Source organism: Trachinotus anak, unplaced genomic scaffold (genome assembly GCF_046630095.1).
Source record: "Trachinotus anak isolate AG129_WGS33_773 ecotype Australia unplaced genomic scaffold, CSIRO_AGI_Tana_v1 ptg000008l, whole genome shotgun sequence".
In the NCBI taxonomy this organism is placed as follows: Eukaryota; Metazoa; Chordata; class Actinopteri; order Carangiformes; family Carangidae; genus Trachinotus; species Trachinotus anak.
This window is the reverse complement of record NW_027273859.1, coordinates 14,503,857-14,527,853: the sequence shown is the minus strand read 5'-3', so window position 1 is coordinate 14,527,853 and position 23,997 is coordinate 14,503,857. Positions and strand designations below refer to the sequence as shown.

The 23,997-nt window shown below is 40.5% G+C and overlaps 4 protein-coding genes across 10 annotated transcripts; 1 reads left to right on the top strand and 3 right to left on the bottom strand.

Annotated features, from left to right (window-relative positions):
• Positions 1–223: 223 nt before the first annotated feature.
• On the bottom strand, positions 224–8,484 carry mvk (mevalonate kinase). 2 transcript variants are annotated; one of them, XM_071482865.1, is made up of 10 exons: positions 8,117–8,484; positions 7,581–7,728; positions 7,268–7,415; positions 5,252–5,407; positions 3,964–4,067; positions 3,757–3,802; positions 3,330–3,420; positions 2,767–2,886; positions 2,434–2,587; positions 224–1,438 (listed from the first exon to the last, which is right to left on the bottom strand). In XM_071482865.1, the coding sequence occupies exons 1-10, from the start codon at positions 8,192–8,194 to the stop codon at positions 1,287–1,289; spliced, it is 1,197 nt and encodes a 398-aa protein (XP_071338966.1). In that variant the 5' UTR covers positions 8,195–8,484; the 3' UTR covers positions 224–1,286. The 2 variants fall into 2 exon arrangements, with proteins under 2 accessions (XP_071338966.1, XP_071338967.1); XM_071482866.1 differs by having other exon boundaries at positions 7,268–7,412; positions 8,117–8,468.
• A 102-nt stretch (positions 8,485–8,586) lies between these two features.
• Positions 8,587–10,356, top strand: mmab (metabolism of cobalamin associated B). 2 transcript variants are annotated; one of them, XM_071482868.1, is made up of 9 exons: positions 8,590–8,772; positions 9,007–9,065; positions 9,160–9,253; positions 9,342–9,399; positions 9,489–9,561; positions 9,673–9,770; positions 9,859–9,923; positions 10,023–10,082; positions 10,164–10,356. In XM_071482868.1, the coding sequence occupies exons 1-9, from the start codon at positions 8,669–8,671 to the stop codon at positions 10,246–10,248; spliced, it is 696 nt and encodes a 231-aa protein (XP_071338969.1). In that variant the 5' UTR covers positions 8,590–8,668; the 3' UTR covers positions 10,249–10,356. The 2 variants fall into 2 exon arrangements, with proteins under 2 accessions (XP_071338970.1, XP_071338969.1); XM_071482869.1 differs by lacking the exon at positions 9,673–9,770 and having other exon boundaries at positions 8,587–8,772.
• Positions 9,401–14,416, bottom strand: aldh3b4 (aldehyde dehydrogenase 3 family, member B4). Of its 5 annotated transcripts, none has more exons than XR_011691628.1 (11): positions 14,159–14,294; positions 13,490–13,685; positions 13,291–13,401; positions 12,862–12,982; positions 12,660–12,745; positions 12,037–12,118; positions 11,560–11,949; positions 11,290–11,456; positions 11,090–11,189; positions 10,704–10,990; positions 9,401–9,540 (listed from the first exon to the last, which is right to left on the bottom strand). XR_011691628.1 is itself a non-coding variant. In XM_071482862.1 (11 exons), exons 1-10 carry the CDS (start codon positions 14,212–14,214, stop codon positions 10,791–10,793), a joined length of 1,509 nt encoding a protein of 502 aa, XP_071338963.1. In that variant the 5' UTR covers positions 14,215–14,294; the 3' UTR covers positions 9,401–9,540; positions 10,751–10,790. The 5 variants fall into 5 exon arrangements, 3 of the variants coding, with proteins under 3 accessions (XP_071338963.1, XP_071338962.1, XP_071338965.1); XR_011691627.1 differs by having other exon boundaries at positions 10,735–10,990; XM_071482862.1 differs by having other exon boundaries at positions 10,751–10,990.
• A 335-nt stretch (positions 14,417–14,751) lies between these two features.
• ube3b (ubiquitin protein ligase E3B) lies at positions 14,752–23,920 on the bottom strand. The gene is made up of 28 exons (XM_071482860.1): positions 23,676–23,920; positions 23,353–23,487; positions 22,983–23,151; positions 22,674–22,791; positions 22,388–22,447; positions 22,197–22,301; positions 22,007–22,103; positions 21,823–21,908; positions 21,598–21,680; positions 21,318–21,423; positions 21,110–21,230; positions 20,819–20,996; positions 20,428–20,594; positions 20,123–20,290; positions 19,853–20,024; positions 19,645–19,763; positions 19,438–19,552; positions 19,216–19,315; positions 19,018–19,137; positions 18,753–18,929; positions 18,540–18,650; positions 18,297–18,434; positions 18,101–18,166; positions 17,952–18,010; positions 17,664–17,846; positions 17,312–17,423; positions 17,122–17,214; positions 14,752–17,038 (listed from the first exon to the last, which is right to left on the bottom strand). The coding sequence occupies exons 3-28, from the start codon at positions 23,141–23,143 to the stop codon at positions 16,847–16,849; spliced, it is 3,207 nt and encodes a 1,068-aa protein (XP_071338961.1). The 5' UTR covers positions 23,144–23,151; positions 23,353–23,487; positions 23,676–23,920; the 3' UTR covers positions 14,752–16,846.
• Between the last annotated feature and the right edge of the window lie 77 nt (positions 23,921–23,997).

Below are 23,997 nucleotides of genomic sequence, written 5' to 3'. Positions count from 1 at the left end.
GTGTGTGTGTGTGTGTGTGTGTGTATGTGTGTGCGCATATGTGTCAGCACAAATGTGTGACTCACAGAAGGACGCTGGTTGTTGTTGATTCACATTATAGTGGCGCTAATCCAGAGGCTCCAGAGAGGCCACACACTCCTGCTGTCCCCCTCTCCCCATTCTGTACTAGCACAACAAATCAGCCAGTTACTCTTTAACTGCAGAAATGAACAGCACATAAAACTGAAATAACAAGAACATTTTATCAAATTATTACAGATTTCTAAAATACTCTTAAAAAGAGACTGAAGAGTTTTAGCATAAATTTACATTTCACCATATCTACATATTAAATGTAGAGCAAAATTGAAAAGCAATGCAGCACTATACAGTCATGTGCTTAAGTTATGTTGTAATTACTTCTTGAGATTTTTATTTGAAGCGATCTTGATAATGATAATTCATTAGAGTGAAGTCTGACATTACATGTGAATAATTCTCAGAATATATTCATGACATTTCCTGGTCTTGACTTATTCAGACACATATTCTCACCAACTCTGTTCATGAGAAGAGAAATATTAAAGCACAGTTACTTTCATAAACCTGCTTTATGAAAGTATCTATGAAGACTAAAAAACTGAGTAGCAGTCATTGTGTTTTGTTGATACCCTCTGAACCCCCCACCCACCCACCCACCCACCCAAAAATGTATATACATATCATATTATTCATATAATTTCCTCCATTATCACTATTTATAAAATAAATCCTACAAAATGATCACATTCATTCATTCTAGATTCATGTTACAATCTCAAGAGTCAGTAATTAATGGTGGACGATCATCTAATCCATGAAGATACATTGGCTCCACTACTTTTACTACTTTAAGCATTTGGATGAAAATATAAATTAATCCTGCCTGTATCTCACTTATATATTAATCAATTTTATCAGAGCCTCTTAACATAACTCCTGTTTAATAAAAAGCACTTGTGCAACTCTGCTGCCATCTACTGGACAAAGAGCTCAGTACACAGGCCTCTAGCCCAGAGTACATTTTACAAGCAAACACTCAACACAGTTGACTTGTTAGTTTCAAACTTTAGATTACATTGTTTTTCAGTCAGGAAAATCTATAATTAATAAGTTCAGGCAGCTCTGTACAGCTGTACATACTGTTCAGTATGAACCGTCCCTTGGCCCACTTCATTAGTTCAGCACACCTCAGGTCCTGCTGTACCGACAACAAACAGACGAACCATCCGTCTGTCCTCTTGTTCAGCCACAGCCGCAGGTGGATGTCAGTATCGGTTTAAAATCTCCAGGACTTCCTCCTTGACCGACAAAGGAGAGTGCTGCTGGACACCTGGCCCGCCAATACTTGTTTCCCAGCAGTCAAAGCCGCAGTCTCTCAAGTCCTGTACTGTACTCTGGATAATGATGGAGTCCGTTTCTACAACATAAACAAGTCATGTCAAGTTGGGCTGCAATAATACATAAAAAGAAAAAAAATATTAGAGTGGGATAGATGCTGTGGAACCTTTAAGACTGAAATCAAGTCTTTATGACTAAATGTGCTACAGTGGTGCTTTCAGGGACAGAGCATAAAGATGCCAGGACTCAACCTGAAATGTCTCTGTCACTGTCCATAAATGTAGAATAATAATTGTTCAGTTCAGCGGGGAGGATACAGCCACACAGCAATACTAGTGCTAACCACACGTCCAGGTGAAAATTTAATGCTAGAGCAGCTTTTAACGCAATGATAAAATAACTTAACTTACCCCTTGCTTAAAAAAGAGCTTTACCATAAAGACTCTCTGAGAACATTACAGAAGACAGATACTAGACGATCTATTTGAAAATAGCTGCATTTTCACACAGAGGGAAATGCTTGCTGAGAAAACAAATAAAGAGCATTTGGAAATCTATTTGGAGGATTTTAAACTTATTAAAATTCAGTATGCTACAGGCTGCAGGCATAAACAAAGACTCGGCTCACAGGTTCTTTCCTTGTTTGCTTTGTCAAAGGGAGAATGATACAAAGTTTCCCTATAACCAATGGCACTGTAGTACCCACACACCAAAAGACCCTTCTCATCATTTCCTGCCACTCAAACTGCTGTTTCAGAAAGGAAGACCGAGGGAGCGTTTGAGGAAAAACTGAACATTTGTTGTCAGCAGGAGTCTGACAGTTTGGCTCATCAAACTTCCCTCATGAAATTGAGCTCATTGTAAGACCAATCCTTCAGAGGATGCTGTATAGCGTTGATTAAATGAAGGATACATTTTAGTTGTATGCATCATTAAAACTTGAGAAGTAATTACAACAGCAATTAAAATATGATTCTTTGAAGAAAAAAAAAAACCTTTGACTTTACCCTTTATACAAACATTTAAAATGCACACCGTTATGACACACACAGCACAACGAGTGGCCCATAGTACCTGGTCTCAGAAGTGTGATGCCACAGCCTCCTCCACCTGCACCAGTTAGCTTGCTGTGTAGCCCCCTGGTCAGTGTAACCCGGCACAGCGTGTCCAGGGCAGGGTGTCCCACCCCCATCACATTTAGATGGTGCTGATTAATGTCAATGAGCTCCTATAAATGATATGACATTTATATACCTGTTGTTAATACCTGTTGCTCACAGGAAGGACTTGCTGCATGGATAAAAATATGGGCTCCTGGACTACAAGCATTTACCACAATTACAGTTTACCATCAACAACATATCTACAGCAAAATGTGCTTTACACAATCATATTAATATTTGGTACCTCTAGAATATTGTAGTGCTCCCCTGTGATGGGCTCACAGGTCATCTCTGAGAGGACTTTCTCACAAGTGCAAGAAATGGCATCGACTGAGTCAAGCACAGGGGTCATGATGGAGGGAAACTGCAGGGGGGAGGGGGGAAAAAAAGAAAAGAAATCGTCATCTCCGATACCACAGCAGGTGTCCATGAAGTCATTACTGCAGGTTATATGCAAAACAAGCCTGTGTGTGTTTGTTTAAAACATCCGAACAGGCTTATGATGGATAAGCCCTAAACAAATACAGACTGTAAAATGTCAGGTTTGACTTTGGCTGTGCTCCAGCCTGATCACAACACTGCCACAACACCATCCAGGCCTATCTATGTCTGAGGCAGGAATCTGCACACCTGCTGGTGTCACCAAGGCAACAGCACACAGGGGTGCTGGCTAAGAGTTTAATTTCAATATTTTATGAAGGCACTCGACGCCAGACTCTGGAGTATCTGCCATGCAAAAGCACCGCCTATTATATTAATTACAGTGTCGACAAGTAACACACGGGGGAGGAAGAAACCATTTAGTACCTTGTTAATTTTGTCCTTCACCCTGGCAACAAGTACCTTGGTGCTACGTGGTACTTTGGTGTTAGTGAGGAGGATTCTTAATAATGGTACCCTGGAAGTAAAGCAGAGAGATCACAGAGTTCATACAGACATATTATTCTGATGCACTAATTTTACCAAGACTATATTTGCTTTCTGCAAGTTATATATATATATATATATATATATATATATATATATATATATATATATATATATATATATATATATATATATATATATATATATATATATATATATATATATATATATATATATATATATATATATATATATATATATATATATATATATATATACACACACATACATATATTTTTTTTTTTTTTTTATTAATTTACTTGCTTTAAATGAAATCAAATTAAAAACTGTTAATCTGTGTCAGTACCTGCTCAGTGGTATTATCTTCCCGGCCAAGAATCTCAGCATGCCCCCTATATAGAGGGAAATCAAAATCATTAAACAGATAACCATCAGATGATAATGGAAAGTGGTGGTACAATACACTGATAATTTCACCAAAGAGTTCTAAGCATCCACAGAGACAAAGGGAAGTATAACACCATATGTACTGCCTCATAATTTCAGACCTCACCCCATGTTCCTACAGCGTTGTCTACTCCTGAAGGATTCCCATGGATGATCATTTCCCCTTGAAAAGCCCAGCTGTTGATCAGTTCCAGGTCCTCCTGACTCCACCTGCAATCATTTTAAAATGAAAGGAAACCCAACCTCTAACTTCCACTTTATCTCCTAACCAAACACTGGTACATGGGCAGGACTAGGCATGTCGCAATATACCGGTATTGACAATAATCATGATATTTAAAGAACTAAATATTGATATTGTGTTAAAAATACACATATAATAATATTGTGTGGATCTTTTGTTTATCAGTTTATCTGGTTGTCTTTTGACTATCCATTGAATGTAACTGTACTTTTTGCACACTTTTGTACAGTTATGGTGGCAGACTGACTGATAGCATTTTCTATTGACATTGTGAAAATATCATTATCATAAATTCTTAAGGCCACGACAATTGTGTAGTGAAAGAATCTGATATCTTGACAGCCCATAGTGGAACATACAGTTCATACATGTTCAATAAAGGATTATACCTATGTGGTTTGTGATGAAGCAACCTGACTCTACATAAGATCACAGGATTTGCAGCACAATACAGTTTAACAATATCCCACTGAAAATTAATGCGTCTTTAATTTTCCAAAAAAGACAGTTTCATCCTTAAAAGACTATGTCTTAACATGATTCATTAGATATTTGACTGCAATCTGTAATTTTAATTTGAATTTTTGCAAGGTCCTCTGATACTACCAAGAATCAAAGACAGGAACAATGATAAGAATTTATCTAAAATGTGACGTTTTTGGGAGGTTCAAATCGCCATCAACACATTGCATGATAATGCAGTCTACCATAAACCATGGACTCAAAAATTACAGCAAAGTTTACAAAATTGAGCAGTGAAGTGAAATATTTTAAGAAATTATATTTGATGCAAAGCGTTTCTGGTTAAATATAGGATGAATAAAAATAAAATGGTTTGCACATTTGTCAAAAATGTAACATTATACACTTCTCAAACATGGTATTTATTGACCCTCGACCATATATCTATGTTTGTATTTGAGATTTATATGATTCAAAGTTTTTAATTCTCCATCCTCTTCATTTGGATAGACTGTTTACATAATCTGGGAAATGTGATTGAATACACTTTGTACACTTGTTTTTAGTTAAGTGTCTTTTTAGATCATATTAATCAGACCAAATGATTCTGTGTATACAGTCTGCGCAAAGTCTGTGCAGACTGTATACACACTGCTGGAGACCTTATTGTAATGTGTTTTTTATTTACCTGCCGGTGTGATCCCACTCTTTGAGAGGAGTGGGAATGGCTCCACTTGCACAAAGCAGAGCTGCAGCTAAACACACTGAGTAGGCAGCACTCGAACCCAGTCCCGCTCCAGTCGGCAGCTCCGACCACACAGATATGGTCAGGCTGGGCAGCTCACTGAGAATAAAATATCAACACAAAAAAACATTGAAAACTGAGCTTCTCTTTGTATATCATCATTTAAATACTCCATACATGACTTATTACTGTTACTAAGCGATGACTGCAGATGATTGAGATGATTTTTACAGGGACATCACACAATCTTTTAGATTATTTACATTATTAAAAATAGTAATTGCTAATTTACGGTCACTTATGGTGCATTTTTACCCTCCAAAAAATCAAGCAAATAATGTATCATATAACCTTCTTTACAATCACATTAACTGGTACAGTAACAGTTTTTTATAATTGTAATTGTGTATCAATCTATTCACTACTACATGCAACAGAAACTTACTTGACACTCCTGTCCATGTCTATCAGGGAAGCTGCTTTTGGGCAGACAGGAGAATACTCTAAACTAATTGTCCGACTCTTCTCTCGAGGGAAAAACACATCCAGACTTGTTAAAGGCTGCAGTGTGGCCCAGTGCCAGACTCTCATTAGTGACCATACTGTCAGAACCCATCACCTCTCTCAGACATGCAAGCACCGTGTCAGCGCCGATTAAACCTCCCGACAACCTGCAGCTCTAATGTCCCTGAGCATCCTCCCTGTTCACAGCTGCTCGTGCTGCTAAAACTAATATCCGGACTTTCTGTCTGTTTCTCCTTAATATCTTTATCTCTAAGTGCAGGGATTTTTTTTTCAGCCTTTTTCTTATCTACATCAAAAGGGAGCACATTATTGCAAAGCTTTTTCAAAAGAGCTGCAAGAAGTGACAACACAGAAACTACACTGAGAATGTGACTGCATGAGAGCAGTGTAATAAACCTTCAGTACTTGTGACCTTTGTTGTGTTATGTTAACATTGCTTACATTTATAGTTGACACAAGAGCAACATTAAAGTATCATTTCATTTCAAAGTCACAGTGCAAAGTATAAAATGTAATAATTCCACCATGGTACACTACAGTTCACATCACTGTACACAATGCTACACATGAGCAATAGCACAGCATAGATGAATTTGACCTGGCTGTGGCTCATATGCAAAGTTACAATCTCACACATTCAGGTCTGGCCTAGCAGGCAGCATTTTTTTGTCAATGTACACATTCATTGAATCACCTACAGGCACAGAACGTGCTCACTGCTGCAGTTTTGACAGTTGCGCCAACTTCAGGCAATGAGTGTTACAGCTGCAGTTTTTTGGCTTTTTAACAGCTGTATTTTCTTGAGTGTGTATCTCTTAGATTTTATGTCTAACGCTTGTTTTAGTTAAACTAAAAGAATAGAAATAAAATATTATTATGTTAGAACATGAAATTCTAACAGAAACTATTCAGCTTCTGTCCACACCAAATGTAACCTTTTCTTGATTTTGTGAATGTATTTTTTTTTTCTTATTTTCTTTCCCTAAAATAATCTAAGAATTCCAGCAAAACATTAAGCTTTTTTCAGACTTAACCATCAAACAAACGAGTCTCAATCTGACATTTGAGACTCTTCCTCCACTATCCAAAGGAGGACAGTTCTTGAGACCAGCCGACTCTCGATGACATGAGTAAAGTCCATACTTGTCAGCATTCGGTAAACTCTTATTGCCTGAAGGTGGTGGAAATGTCAAATTTACATGCTTTTGCTTCAAACTGCCTGTAGATGAAGGACACTGACATGTTTACATCTGCACTTTTGAAACTGCTTGCACCACATCTCTACAACTGGATGATATTTGCTGGGCCTCGTCTCTGGTTTTCCTTTTGTACCAAAACATCTGTAATGTGTGTTGCGATTTTTGGAGCTGTACAGTGAACAACACTACATACTACAGTGAACAAATACTAGCAGTAATAGCAGTACTGTCTCACCCTGATCCAAACAGTGAGAGGTAGAGGTAGAGGAAGGATAAGGTGGCCATGTTGCAAGTATCCATGTCTCCGTTTGTTACACCAACAAATTCACGCAGTCTCCTCACAAGTTCAGGATCCAGACGTTTCACCTCTTCTCCCTTAGCTGCTATGAGTTACAATTACAAGACACAGCAATCAACAACACACACTTATGTAAATGTATGAACAACATGGAAATCTCTCTGCACGTGCTGGACTATGGAATGTATGATATATCATTAAAAAATATATTGTAGGTGGTTACAGGCCCCAGTGCTGCATCATCCCTTACCACATGAGTAAGGAATCAGCTGCTTCAGCTCAGACAGGTCCCAGCAGAGAAATGTGTCAATATTCGGGAGGTTGATGCAAACTTTGCCAGTAGTGGTGGCCACCAAGCGTAAATATGTTCTCAGGTTCAAACTGACAGCAAGAGCCACCTGTGAAGGAGCAACAACAGATGTTAAAGGGTTATGAAAGATTCACACTTGTCAAATTTTTATCCTCGCCAAGTATTAGCTCGAGTATAATTTCCAATATTAACAGTTTGCTCCAGGGTATACCATGGTTTTGTGATTATTGAATGCCTTTTCCATACAGTGCAACAGCAAAATCAACATGCAGAGTACCACTGGAACAAGTCTTAAGAAGAGACATCCTCTTGGAGGGAGGCAAGTATAAAAAAAGTCTGGAAAACTGTCTTGCAAAACCAACAATTATTAATGTCATTGCTTCTGTTGAAATACTAACAGATGTACCAAGAGCCATCATAAAATCGCATAAATCAGTATCTTCATTGTTAGCTGTACACTTTTCCTCACAGGTTACCTTTCCATGCACAACTGCATGCTCTCCGTGGAGGATCGCCTTTCCAGGAGCGGACACAAAGAAGTCACTGACTTGCATTTCTGTAACAGAGCGCAAAACGTGTCTGGTTCAACTTCTCACTGACAGGTGTTATTATGGGCTCGCTCAGCCACCTCTAGCTAATGTTAATCCTCTAAAGCAGCAACAAGCAGTCGACAGCTCTGCCCCACAGCTCTGCGCTTTTCGTCAACGCTGGACGAATATAAAGGGGCTTAGCAAAGCACTTTTTCGGTCTGAAACAGGGGCTGCTCTGGGAACAAGCTCTTTTCAGCGCGGCGTGATAACCCCATGTTAAAAACACAGCTGACACACCAAGACCAAGAGAGGCTCCTTTTCCAACATCCAATCAGCGCCGCAGATACTTGAACATATATTCTTCTGTCCAATCAGCGTCCGGTGAGTTGACCAATGGCGCGATCAAAAAGAAACGCCCATAAACTACGGACACCACGGAGGGACATAAGGCATTACTCATCATCCGTCAACTTTAGCTGTTAGCTGTTAGCTTGAACAATGGCTTCGTTTATTATCAAACCTGCCCACCTCCGCTGTGTTGCATGGACAGGCAGGCTCATGAGAGAGCTCCGGACATGGAAAACGTTGTGTTCAGACAGAAGGTAGTCCTGCATCCCTGCTCTTTGTCAAAGTACTTGTGCAAAGTGTTCAGCCCTGTTTGTGTCATTCATGTAACTGTCAGTGTAATATAGCAAAGTGATAGCGAGGTAGCTGCTACACAGGTAAACATATGCACAAGTACATAAAATAAAAGTAGTTTTAGCACAAATGCCATGATTCTTGATAATGAGCTTGAATGTTGTTTGAAACTGACAAACTGTCCTTTTCTCCAACAGTTATGCCACTGAGGGAGACAACAGGGTTCCCAAAATATACACCAAAACTGGAGACAAAGGTGGTTTTTCACATTTACTGGGAAAACAGTGTTACAATACTGTTAGAGTAAATAGTTCTTCTAGTTGACTTGATTCTTACTGTTCCCCAAAAAGGTTTCTCAAGCACATTTACAGGAGAAAGGAGGCCAAAGGAAGACCATATTTTTGAAGCTTTAGGAAATACAGATGAGCTTTCATCAGCTATAGGGTAAAATGTCAACTATTCAAATGTCACATGTAATTTTGAAACTTCTTTAATTTGCCTGAAGTTGAACATGTTGAATTGTACATTACAGCTTGGCCAGAGAATTTTGCCTCGACAAAGGTCACACGTTCACAGATCAGCTGGACAAGGTTTGATTTTCATGTTGCATTTATTAACTTCCTCAGTGCTAATATTTTTACATTCACCAGAGGTAGGATTTCTGACTGTATTTTTGCAGATACAGTGCATTTTACAAGATGTGGGCTCCAATATCGCCACCCCTCGATCATCTGCAAGAGAAAGTCACATAAGTATGTTGGCAAATCTAATGAAGTAAAATTGTAAATGTATTGTGTCTTACTGTGCTTTAAGATTTAATGTTTTGGTTTTTTTTTTGGTTTTTTTTAATCATATTTTGCTAGAGAAAACAAAATTTACTGCCCAGCCAATTACAGACCTGGAAACCTGGATTGATAACTTTACAAAAGAACTCCATCCACTGACCAACTTCATTTTACCTGTAAGCCCATTTGTGCACCTGTATACATGGAATTCTTAAGAGTGTCCAGGTTCCTGTTGCATCAACATTTATACTTTCTGTTTAACAGTCTGGAGGGAAGAGCAGTGCAGCTTTGCACTTAGCTCGGACAGTCTGTCGGCGAGCAGAACGCAGGTCAGTTATAGCTTGTTCTTTGGTTGTAACCTTATCTTGAAGGATTTGTCTTGTTTCACTGGTATAGAAGGTTCTGACAGCTCTTTGCTCTCATGATAGTGTTGCTCCAATTGTGCGGTCGGGGGAGGCCGATCCAGATGTTGCCAAGTTTCTGAACAGGTCAGTCTTGTGCTTTAAATTTAAATATCAGAACATGGTTCCTCCACCACCCTTGATAACTGTCCCTACATTTTCACTCAGATTGAGCGACTACCTGTTCACTGTGGCCAGATACGCAGCCATGAAAGAAGGCAATGAGGAGAAAATCTACAAAAGACCTGAATGACCACATTGTCACGAGGATTAAGACAAAGTTTGATTTTGGGGATGGTTGATGCAGATACTTCAGTTATATTGTAAATATATTAATAAATATGAATGAGGTCCAAAATTATTTTCTTGATTTGGTGCAACTTTTTTCTTGTCTTATTGTGAGAACACAGGTCATAATAAAATCGACTGTGGCTAAATCTTTAACCACTCAGTCAGTACATGTACACCCAAAATATTGGTATCCGGTCATTTAATTGTGCACAGGTAATGTTTTCTCAAACACATACATTCAGTTGAGTTGATGTACAGTTAAGGTAGTTCTCCAGAGAAACATTAAATTAAATTGAGATTAACCCTCGTTCTTGTTGGCCCCACAATTGTCATCCCACTCTGAGATTAAACTAATATGGAAATCCTCTGTGAAACATGGCCACTGAATTTGCTCTCATCTCTTTTCAGTGCACTAACAATACATTTGCATGTCAAGACTGTTCACGACCTAGGGGGGCACTTGCTTGTCTTCCAACATGGCTCTGCTACCACCCTCCCACACAGTCACAGGATCTGGCACCATCCCTGGCTCTTCTGGGACAGGGCACTGGCCCATGTCATTAGAGACAGATTGCGGTCCTCATAGGGCGGATAACGCAGATAAGTGACACATTCAAACCGCGTGCCTCTCAGCAGGCATGATTTCCTGTGAGAGAAGGTATCAAAGCTGTAGCGGCCGTGATAAGAACCCATTCCACTGGCACCTGTCAGAAAAAAAATGTTGGGAGAGTGGACAGATTGCTGGTAATATTATACCACCACTATGTTTGGCATATTTTAATACAGTGATGCAACAGACTTACCTACTCCACCGAAAGGCAGAGCCACCATCAGACTCTGCAGGACGCTGTCATTGGAGCAAAAGCCTCCACTAGAGGTCTCATTCATTAGTCTTGAAATGATCTGCAGTGCCAGGAAGGCCAACACATGGTCAGAGTGCATGTTGTCTAACCCAAGGCAGGACAATTTCTTCAGTGTTTTAACGTTAGATGTTGCCACGTACCTTACTGTTGCTGGAATATGTATACACACAGAGAGGTTTCTCTTGCTTATTAATGAAGGCTATAGCCTCATCCACACTGTTCACAGTCAGAATAGGGAGAATTGGGCCAAAAACATCCTGTTCCATGATGGGGTCTGATTCCGTCACCTCCGTCAAAATTGTTGGTGCTTTGGATAGAGAAAAAAAAATGTGAGTGTACAACAGCATCAGAATTGAATGAATGAATTTGCTGGCTTTATTTTTGAGGAATCCAACATGGAGAATTCTTACCAATATATTTCTCTGCTTCTATCACCTGCCCACCCACAGCCACCTTGCCAGATCTCCACAGCATGTCTCTTGTACGGTTAAAGATCTCCAGATTGACCATGCGGCCAAGGCTGCGGGATTCTCTGGGATCAGAACCATAGAATTGCATCAGGCAGCATTTCAGGGCCTGTACCAGCCGTTCTTTGACATTCACGTGGCACAGAATGTAATCTGGAGCCACCAAGCTCTGTCCGGCATTGTGGAAACGAGCCCAAGCAACGCGCTGCGCGGTGGTGGCAATGTCACAGTTTTGGTCCACATAACATGGATTTTTGCCTCCCAATATCAGGGTGACAGGTGTGAGAGTGCGAGCTGCAGCCTGAGCAATTCTGCTTCCCTCCCCTCTGTTTCCTACAAAATGACAGCCATCCTTTACACATTTGGAATAGTTCAATAAATCTGCATTACATTTATTTTTGAGGGTGATTTCATCTTTACCTGTAAAGAACACATGATCAAATTTGAGCTCCACAACTTCAGGCAAATCATTTGTGCCTGCAAGAATCACCTGGAAGCATTCCTTGAGGGAAATGAGAATTTTAGATCAGATCATTACATATTAACTGGAGTGTTGTAGTACATCTGCAAAACCATCGTTTGAAAGTCAGCATTCCAGTCAATGTTGGATAACAAAAGGTGGAGAGGTTTCCATACTTCCAGATTTGACCACATCTAACCTCTATAAAATCTCATGTCACATAAAAACTGCTTATTTGGACTGAAGGAATGACCCCTTTGAAAGCACACAGACTAAAAGGCAAATCATCTTAAGTTTTATTCTCACAAGTCATTAAGCTACCTTAATGAAATCCACAATAAGAGAGAAGGGTTTTGCTCTGATTGCAGCCACTGACAGTTCTCCATTTATCTGACCTCATTATCTGTGATGAGTGGAATCAAAATCCAGAACCATCTTATCCATTAGATTATCTACTTAAGAGTCAACATTAGGTCAAAGAAACACAAACGTTACTCTTTATGAGACATTAAAGGTCAAGTGTCATTCGCAGAATTGCACTCAGAAGAGCAATCTATTCTCCTGATTGCTTGAAACTACTCACATTATCCAAGTAAAAAGGAATGAGACGATGGAGAAGCTCTGATGTGTGAGCGGTGCACTCAGACGGACTGATGATGGCGCAGTTTCCTGCACAAATGAACCAAACATTATCAGTGACTGTCAGATCCTCTCTAAGCTTGTGTGTAGAAAAAAAAATAAATAAATAAAAAAAATCAGTGATTAAATGAATGTGTTTGCTGCACCTGCTGCGATGGCCCCTACCAGCGGCACCAGACACATTTGGACAGGACTACACCAGGTCCCCATGATAAACACCACCCCCAGCGGCTCACTGACCACCAGACACTCGTCCAACGTGGTGGACTAAACCAGTCAGACAAAATGAGGTTACAAGAGAAACAGAACAGTCAGGAGTTTGTCAAGCCAGCAGAGTTTATAAGTGCACAGGCTGACAAACAGAGAGGAGTAAAAAGGCATTGGCCCACTCTGTTCTTACAATAAGGGCAAGGCAACTTAGTTTTAATCTGCTTTGGCGAGCTCAGCACAATACATTTCTTTATAGCAGCAAGACGGAATGTTCTCTCCGAAAGGTTGTGCAAGTCATGAATAATCCCGATAATATTATAAAAATGTTTTGGGGGAAATGGGCCTTACAAACAGCATAGTCTCACCAGGTTTCTTTCCACATGCTGCGGCTGCATCCACTTTTTCAGGTTGTTGATGGCATGAAGTGCTTCATTCTTCACAAGCATCAGTTCTGAAACAACCGTCTCAAACCGTGGCTGGTCATAAAAAGACAAATATGCCAAGAGGTGACTATTTGGACCATTATGTCAATACTCACAGCTAGAAAGATGAGATTACCCTCACCTTGTGAAGGTCCCTTCCAAGAGCATCTACAAAGTCACACTCATGCTCCTCCAGCATCCGCACCACAGCCTCCAGCTGAGCCAGTCTGAAGTTCTCCTTGAGGGTGCGTCCAGCTTGAAAGGCAAGTCTGGCCCTTCTCAGCAGATCCACACACTCCAGAGGGTACGTCTTCAAACATGGCTCCCCCAGCCTAGTCCTGGAACAGTAGCCAATTTAATACTCTACAAGGCAATTCAACACATTCTCAGTCCATATGTTAGCACAATACCTTCTGCATGTTAACCGGCCATTCCTCTGACAAGCATTGCATGCCCTCACTTTTCCACTCATATTTATTCCAGTCCAGATTTCTCTGCCGCTGGCCTCTCTGAATTGAGTTACTGTGCAGTTAAGCCTTGGCATTGCTAGCAGGGAGGATAGTGAAAACCCTAATAACTCCAGCCAATCAGGTGATGCGCATAAACCAACAAGTCTAATCTTTAACCCAGCTCCTGCGGCGCATCATAGCGGAGGTGAGCCAGGGGACGGCAGAGCTACCTCATTCATTTTCATTCCTCATTAACTGCAGCAAACCCACTCAACTGAAAAAAAATAAAATACTTCCCATAAAACGTGACAGCCTGTTTTGCAAGTTTTGATTATCTGATTAAAATGCAGTAAGTCATTTACCTGCGCAACGCTTTGAACCATCGGGCTGGAGAAGGGCTCGGCGGGCTGCTGCTCATTGGTGCTCTGCGGGTTCGGGTCACACGGCGCAGGGACCGAGCACAACGGAGGATGTGACTCAGACGTGCGCATTCACACCATAATCCGCGCCGCACGTTTTTCGACAAAAGCAGAAAATGAGGTGTTGTGAGGCATTCTGAATCCCACGGCCTCTCCTTAAGGTTGTCAGCAGGTTTCTAGAGGAACGGAAGTACTCGGGTGCCCTGCGTAGCTCCGCGGTGGACTTTTGAGCGGGCCTCCAAACACAGCAGGTGTTGGCAATAAGTTCATTTAATTTCTAAATTAAGAGGTGAGGCACTGATGTTCTGACGAAAAGAAAACACCCATTATGTGCGAATGATTTAAAGAAAAGGATTTATATAATACTGGTGTACATGATTTAACATTACAGGGGAAAAAAAAAAAAAAAAAATGATCTTACACATGGACAAATCTTACATGAGGAATCTCCTTTTTTTTCCACAACACACTCCATACTGTAGTGCAGCCAGTTTCAAAGACACTTTTAAGAGGAGAGGAAAACTTTCACAGGAAGGGTGGGAGCATTTCCAGGATCATTTTTTATTTATTTATTTGTACTAAAAGAGAGGATATCCAAAGTCAGTATCAGCAGTCCTCACTGGTACATTTAAAGTCTAGCCTACTGTTGACATCATTTAAAACAGATGAGTGACCTCATCAGACGACACAGACGAGCTTGTGAGGTATCTTTCATCTCTCTGGCACATGAACACACACTCACACTGTTGTGTGTGTGTCCTGTAAAATCCATTTGCAGCGTTTCCATTTCCATTTCTTCCATTTCTTGAAAAGATCAAGAGTGATTTGTCAGATTTGAAAATAGCTTAATCTCATTAGTAGACTGCAGGTAAATTCTATACAACTACTGTTATACATTATATATATATATATATATATATATATATAAAATGGTTGCATTTTAATTATCTTTTTTTTTGTTAGTGGCCATCATATTACTAGTTAGAAACATGGCAACAATGAGCTATAGCTTGTGTTGTGTTGTTACTTATTAACAAAAGTATTCATACTCATTCATGACAGAAAACATTTTTTGCATAATAAAGAAGTTGGTAAAGATATTTTTCTTTTAACCCTTTCTTTGAAAGTTGCAATCGTTGTTCAGGTAAATGACCAAGAAGTCTCTTCCTTAACTTTATGATGTAATTGAACCCTGTGTAAAGTGATATTTAGGCTTATAAGGTAACATTCACCCTCACATCCCTTTCCCCTAAAGCCACAAACAGCAGAAACATTTGCAACATTTCCATCTAAAGGGAACATCAAATCGAGCAGTCACATTTGGTTGATGAACCAGTCCATGACATCATGTTGAGAGGTTTTTACACCTCAAATTCTTTTCAATGGCTTAAGAAGTCCACAGAGATCAGAGAGCGTCGTAGTAAATCCCTCCTCGGTTGACGGTGTTGTTGTAGTGGTAGTACAGTGTTTGGATTTCTGCATCTTGTTAGTAGTAGCAGAGAACAAGTCCAAGTACATAGCCCCCATTTGTATGGCTTGTTTCCAATATACGTGGTTACTGGTTACTGAAATACACTCAGACGCGACAGCAGGGGGAGGGGGGATACATGAGGCACTCAGCATTATTGAAAGGTGTAGTGAGAAATCTTCATTTTTACATTACATACAAAAACTAACATCACTGATTGTTGACTTTACATTGTAGGTCAAGAATACGTGTGACATGAACATTTCGGCCGCGTCTGCTCTTCTGGGCAGATACAAATTAGGACATAACATATCCAGTTTCAGAACATTTTTTTTTTAACCAAACAATAACATGGTCAAATTTCTTTCATGTCAAGAAATCATCTGCTGCTTCACCACAACTGAGCAGATATTCGATTTTCAAACATACTAAGAACACACAAACCAGCGGGCAAACATTTCTCTCAGGTGACTGTAGGGAGAAATGGAATGAGGTCAATGTGATTTTCTTGGAAATGGGACATAATGTAATCAACACAGGATTACTGTTGTGAGCTACTCCGCCTTCATGGAGGTTGAACACAAGACATTGATTTGTCTTCCATTTATAAAAATGCATCATGTTCAACAAAACATTTTAAGACTCATCCAATATCAGCTAAAAGTTGCTTGGATAATGGAGTCCAAGCATGTAAGTATATTAACAATGCATCGCTTGGTTTCTCTCGACTGAGTCAACCACGTGTCTGATGGCTTGCATTGCATCTGTATTGCTTTCCAGTTCGCTTGAAATGGGAGTGTCAGGTCCAAGAATGATTTTGTTAAGCCTGAGAAACAGAGATCTAGCCACTGTATATCCGTATTTTATCAAGTTAAATACACGACATATTGAATTTTTGGAGTGGCAGAGGGAGATGCTTAAGATTAGATTGTGCTGCAGAAACAGCATCCCCTTTGATGTGAGGGAGTGGGCTGTCGTAGAGCAGAGCTCATCCAGGTTTAAAAAGAGACAAAAGGAGACTTCGTAGGTCCTTCATGATTCCCCTTTTGTTTAGGCAATGCCCCTTTGACGTGACAGGCTCCAGTCCAGGTAAGCCGAGCCTCTTGCTAGGTTCAGGCTGTTCAACACAAGCCTCCATTGCAGATTGTCCTGGTGCATCTGAGTTAGGAGAGCTCAAAGCCTGTGTTCATGCTGATAGCGTAGCGCAGCTTGTCACGCAGGATGCTCTTCTTGCTGTAGTTGGGCAGCTTGAGCAGGTTGAAGCAAGTTGATGACGTGGGAAGTCGGCCACCAGGCTCCTTCTTGCGGATAGTGAAAAAGCCCCTAAGAACACTGCCGAGGGTGTCTCCAGTGTCCTAGGCACAGTAAATGCTCTGTTAGTAAAAACATTAACACATACATACATGCCAGCTACAACACAAACTTAACAGCTCATCACCTGATCATCTGAAACTTCCACACAGCGGATGGAGAAAGGTGGTTTGAGGTAGGCAAAACCTAGAAGAGGTGGCCTTGAACAGCTGGTAACAAACTGTAAACACATATGAAAAACAATGAGAGACGATGGTTAAACCACCTTGTGTTAGAAGTTAAAGGCTTTTGGTTGTGACATACAAAGGACAGCTTACTTTAAGGAACATAGCCCTCTCTTCAGCATTGAAGTCACTGGACAGGATGTCCCACAGCCAGATGATGACACGATGGCTGCTGTGAAATCCTCCATAATAGACTGTGTGTTTCCTGTAAGAAGAGAGGAAAACATCAGTAATGAGCATCTTAAACTGCCTCTATAAATAGATGAAGGAAATATCCCTATTTGTCTTGAGAAGACAGCTGAAGTAATGGAAACATGTTGCTGTAGTTGTGCATTTACTAAAGACATAATCAGTATAATTGTTGTGGTGAGTGGGTACAGTAAGGGACTATATCAATCAAATGAAATTATATTACAGACTTGATGAAAGATGAAATGTTACATACTTGAGGTCATCTAGATCAATCTCAGCATTGTCTCCTGAAACAAGGCGCTGGACCTCAGGTGTGGAAAACATGTGCAGCCACTCTGGGTTAATGATGCTGCGGAAGCCTCGAATAAAAGCTGCAGTTTGCTCCTTAATCTGCGTGTGCATCCGGAAGTGAGCCATGAGGTGGATGTAGCTGATCCTGCAGGAGATGCAGGAACAAAACAATTAGCAAAAGGTCCAACAACTTATATTTAAAATGGGTCAGTTCCCAAATACCTTTTCACCTTAATCTGTATTTACATACTTGTTTTCATTGGTGACTGGCATGGTTTTCCCCCCAGGTATCAGCTCATGACAGACAAGCTGTTAAGGAACAGATCAAGAAACTTTTGACAAATGATGATCATGTATTCAACTGCATTGTTTCATATCTTCCACGTTTTCCATCCTTACCTGCCCCATGACATCTTCGTCATAGGATAACGTCAGTCCTAGATCCCCTACATCTCCATCATAGCGCTGAAAAATCAAATATGAAATGTTGGTTCAACATTGGACACCAAACTACAACAATGTGCGCTAGAGATGAAAACTTGGCATATTGGAGTAAATACAATAATTGACAGTACAAGTGTAATTTTTTTCTGACCTTGATGGACGTGAGGTTTTTGTAAAACTCAGAGTCCAGTGAGGGAAGCTCATCGATGGAGCTGTAAAAAGTGCTGTGGTGGTGACCCAAGACTTGACTGAGAAAGAAGGAGGCAAACGGGACGTCCACAACGATGCCCTGAATACACAGAAGTAATGAAGATACAATAATTGAAGGCCACCTAGAACACTGCGTTCAGAATGAGAACAGGAAATTAGGCATTTCTTTAGAGATGATAGGCACCTCGTAGACAGCTTTCCCGAGCATCTTCCCCACAAACTCAAACAGCTGCAGGTGGTTTTCATGGATGTAAGAGGTGGGTGAAGGATACAGCCTTTCATTTCCACTTGTAGTCTGTGGAAAAATAAACATCATATCATACAAAACATATACAATCAAAGTCAGCAGCAGAGGTCTAGTGGTTGAAAGCAGTAGCACAGTATTTGCCCTAATTACCTTGAACAGGTTGAGAGCAGGATTGAACACCTTCTTAATGATCTCTTCTAGGAACTCTTTGAAGACACCATCCTGGTCGATACCAGCCTCGTCCACTCCCAGGTCATTAACAAACTTCACACGAATGACGCCTTTAATAGAATTCACTGGCAGCCGACGGAGCTGGTCATATCCATCCTAAGAAGCAGGAAGTAAGCATTAATTTGGGAAGACTTATGTTGTATAACACATTGAAACTTTAAACTCGATCTGATTTGTTTGTTACCTCCAACATGCGTGAGCGACGAATGGTAATATGGGTGACATGTGGTGAAGCTGAGCTTGTTTCTACCAATCCCAAATTTTCTTTTTCCTTTGTAACGATGTTCCTGAACAGCAGCACCCTCTAAAATGCAGAGGATAAAGCAATCATACACCTGATAATGAAAATGACACCTTAAAATCAAAGATCCTGGTTACTCACGTTCTTATGCGGAATGACATGTGGGATGTACTGTAGTAAAAGCTGAGCTCTTTTCTTTCCTTTCTCCAGCTCTTGGAACAGCAGACTGGGCTTCAGGTCCCTGAATGCAACACCACAAAGACATACAGGTGAGATTTTATCACAAAGCGGTCTTTTCTGAAATAGAAGGCCGGTGTGCTTAGAATATCAACAGATATTCTGTGTTTCAGTTTTTGTATTTACTTGCGTAGCCAGTGGTCATCAGGGGTGAATCTTCGCCTGCAGTCTCGTTCATAAAGCACCATGAGCCAGCCATGAACACTGTGGAACAACTCTAGTTTCTCTCCCTTAGCATTTTCTATGAAACACAGAACAGCTTTTCAGTATAAAAATATACCTTTTAATTAGCTGCCATCATCATAACTTTCAAGATTCAGTTAGGATACACACCTAAGATGCCATCCCATATCATCTTGTACACAAATGTGTTCAGAAATGAGGAGATAGTGATGAGTTCCTCTATCTTGAAAGATGTCTGTTCTTCATAGACTTCAATGTCATCCAGAATTCTGTAACATGTTTACAGTATGTCACAAAGAATTGCCTATAAAGTTGGGCGTCTTATGCACAACACAGTATAAAAAGTATAAGAAATTACGTGATGAGGTGCCGTGAGCAGTCACAGAAAAGCATGAGCATGGACAGGAGCTGCTTGGACTCTTCAGTGTCATTGTTCAGACACTCCATGAAGAGTTTGAGGCCTCCCTGAGGACCAAGCTCACAGATGAAGGCCCAAAGCTTGGGCAAAAGGTCATCAAGATGTGTCAGACCTGCAGAAAAACAGAGAATGTACGGTGACAATGACCTTTCCAGGGTGCTTCAAAATACTGTATAATATTAAAAACAAATGGAAGATTCTGTTACTGACCAGTGAGGATCTGGAGGCGTATTTGTGTCAGTGTAGACAGAGCTGTCTGGTAGAGCACACAAATGCTGCACACCTTCTGAACTTCAGCAGAGTCGACTCGTTTCCCTCCTACTGGTTTCAAGATGTTTCTCACAGAGGCCGACTTCTGAAATGCTCGCTTGAAGAGGTCTGTCAACACAGACACAGCACACAGGGGATCCAAAGAACCTTCATGAAACTTCCAAATTTTCTTTTTTTTTTAAAAAATACCCCAAAAGATTGTACTTATTTTGAAATATTACAATAGCTTTGGGTTTATAACTCACTTTTAACTGGTAGATTGTTTTGCGAAGTGCTAGGCTGTGGAGGTGGGGGAGTGGGCTCCTGACTCTCCAGCTTTTTAGAGAGGACGTCACTGAAGAGTGTTCGAATGACAGAAACGCCCCACAGGTACTGAAGCTGCTTAGTGACCAGCGGCATTGACTCATTCAGGCTACGGAGAACAGAAGACGCAGAGAGGGAAAAGTCAGGTATGTCTGGCATTAGTCTTTTAACAAAGGAAAAGTGAGCTCTTCCTCTGGAACCATCAGGCAGCCTGAGGAAGTCCATTAGCCATCTTTGTAATCTACATCTTGAAGTGTTTTATTTGTGCAATAGCTTAAGTTAAAAGGGAGTCCAGCTGAGTTCATTTCAGTAAACAGTATCTCTTTTACTGACCCGTAGTCCACGGTTTGTGAGAACCACCCCAGGACAGGATGCCAGTGAGTAAGGTTGGACTTCTTTTGGGATACGTATCTCTGGCAGTAGGACAGCATATCAGTCAGGTCCTTCACAAAATGGCCAGCCTCCTCTTCAAGGACTTTCTCATTAAGGTAACCCAAATGAATCAGGTTGCCTATCACACATGAGAAAGATGCAGTCACAAGGACACAGATTGATACTCTCATTCATACACAACTAGATCAGATCGGTGAAAGTGCAAGCCTGCATTTATCCAAAGTACTATACCAAGTAAGCAGAGTGTGTGACTCCCCTCCAGACACACACAGATGTCTGAACACTGTTCTTCCCGGCTGAGAAACAAAATGAACTTCCGCAGGAGGTCGTGCGTCTGGATGGATGCCATACACTGTTGACACAGAGCAGATATTAAAACCTCCACTCTAATAGTTCAAATGATCATAAACGTTGGTAAGACGTATTACAGCGTTTTTACCTCTGGAGTGAGCACATTGAGGTGGTATACAACGGCTGGAACTGACATGATGTGGATGAGGAATGATCTTAGCAGGTTATCGGAGAAGTGAGCAGCAATGACAGGCCTGAAAAATACTAGATGTAGTTAAAAGGAGAACCTGCAAAAAAAAAACTTGATAATACAAAGCAAACATGATATAACATGTCTCCTTCACTTTATGTGTTTTATTGGAATATACAGGTTTTTTTAGCTCTTATTTTGAAAAGCACATCTGTGGAGTCACTGGCATCAGACTCACCTTAATGACAAAGTGAAGATAGCTGTTAGAGTGCCTTTGGACAGAGATGGTTTAGAACGGGCCAAGCCATTAGTCAGCAAGATCTAAATGAGAGAAATTTAAATTACATATAATATATAGCATTATTCATAAAATAACAGCTGGCACTGAAGAGGAAAATAGGTAACACACTACTTTATTGAATCTCTTGATAAAATTGAAAAAGTATGAGCTGTAGTACTAAACCTGCAGTATTGAATAGAATCCCTTTTGATTGAGATGGCCCATGATATTTTCACAGATCCTCATCAAAGCAGGTCTGAGTGCTTCTCCTAAAATAACAGGGGGAAAATATTGTGTTTTTCTTAGCAGAAACCATGACCCACAATAACAAAAGTTATCAATAACCTTTGCTTCACTTGAGACATACCCTTCCCGCGGACTATCCGCCAGGTTGAAGTGTCCGTGAAGGTCACCAGCATGGTGAGGTACAGAGTTACCAATTTATTGTCCTGAAGTACGTCAGGCTGCAAATCACAAAACACAGAGTGATCATATGTACTGTGTATATCATGAGATGAATAACAAATCACATTTTCCTGTTTGAAATCAAGACTAACCTTTAATTTTTTCAGCAGCTGACAGCAGGTCCACAGCACATCTTTTATCTGCTTGAGCCAGGGAATAGTGAGGTCTTTGGAGAGAGCCAAGGACACATACCAGACCTGAGAGCCAAATGTGAAAACACTGAGACATTACTTTTCATATAAGAATGTCTAAAATGTGAAGAGTAAAATGTGAGCACACTCACCTTAGGTTCATTTTCAACCTCCATGCTGGCAAGAATAGCACGACACAGCTTCTCGAACCTCTGTGTGATGTACAAAATTAGAGTCATTTGTGTCAAACAGCCCAGGACAAGAATCTAAGCTATGCCTGTCATGTTTACACAGTCTGCCCAAAGAAGAGTCTCCACAAAGGCTGAGGATTAACAGGTTATATAAAAAACACTTTTATAAAAGTGAACTATACTATACTAATACTACTACTACTAATCATCACTTGTGTTAACCAAATCAGCATAGCTAGCAACTCACCATCTTATCCTCTAGGCGATATATGAACAGTAATTTCCGAGCAATTTTGAAAATTGAAAGTGCATTTCTTTTTGAAGTCCCAGTTTCAGAGGTCTGAAAATAGTCATCGACTTCTTTCCTGGTGAGACACAAACCAAACATAGAGCTAATGATCATGCAAACAGTTCCAGTTAAACCTAATATTTCTTAACTCACTCATGATGAAGCAAACATATCAAAAGAAAAGCTAATGAATATCAAAATGATCAAAATCAAACCTCTTCAAATCACAGGTGAATAGTAAATCTAAAATGAAAAAATGGACACTACCTTATTTGCTTCTGGAGTCTGCAGCGACAGAGAAATCTCCTGACCAGAGCTTGGATTTGGATTGCTGCCCTCTCCTTCTCCTTCTGCCCCTTCCTCTCCTCCCTGGCCTGCCTGGCTTTGTCCAGGAACTCGGACTTGGAGCTCTGAGGTACACTGAACATTGTGCACCCTAGGAAAGAAGAATTTAAACCTTTTGGCTGCTGTAAAACAAAACTATAAACCGATAACCCGCTTGCTTCTGTTGATAACACTTTGACTACGGCTTCAGAGCAAATATCCGTGCTTTGTGGAGACTGAGCCTGTGATAAAACAGCATCCAAACAACTACACATCTTCACGTTGTTTTGAGTGAAGCTAATAGTGAACTTACCTTTGATATTCCTCAAATGAAGATCTTGTCTGGCCTTTAGGCTCACGGGACGCTATACCTCCTCAGTCATTTGTTTGTCCTTGAGATCCGAGCAGGAGGAAAGCCAACTGAGACATGAAGACTAACTTGCCATCTCTGGATAAACGGGGCGATACAGTAAAGATGGAGCTGGGTTAGTTAGCTCACAGGGCTAGTTAGCCGCTTGTCGGCTTGTTGCTGCCTTGGGGAGAATAGTTTCATATAAATTTAGCGATATTTATCATCGATGCGGGGTTAGGTTTGACCCTGTATCAATGACAGCCTCAAAAACACAGGGAACATACCGTTTCGAAATGTAAACAATGAGAGGAGATCCGTACATTGACTGCAGCCATTAATCCCATGTGTCGCATTAAATGATTCCGGGTAGTGTTTGCCTTAATGTATAAATCATTAAATGAGGCTATGTCTCGTTGAAAGCTCTGGGATATGCCAACCTATCTTTGTTCGTGTTGTAACTACAGAAACTCTATATTTCTGGTATTGGATAAAGCTTTAAATATGGGTGTTTGGTGAGAGGGACTGTTATCACTGTTACTCTTTCAACAGCGGAAATGTGCGGGTTAAGATAAAAACAATTAAAGCTATTTTCTTTAACAAGTGAAT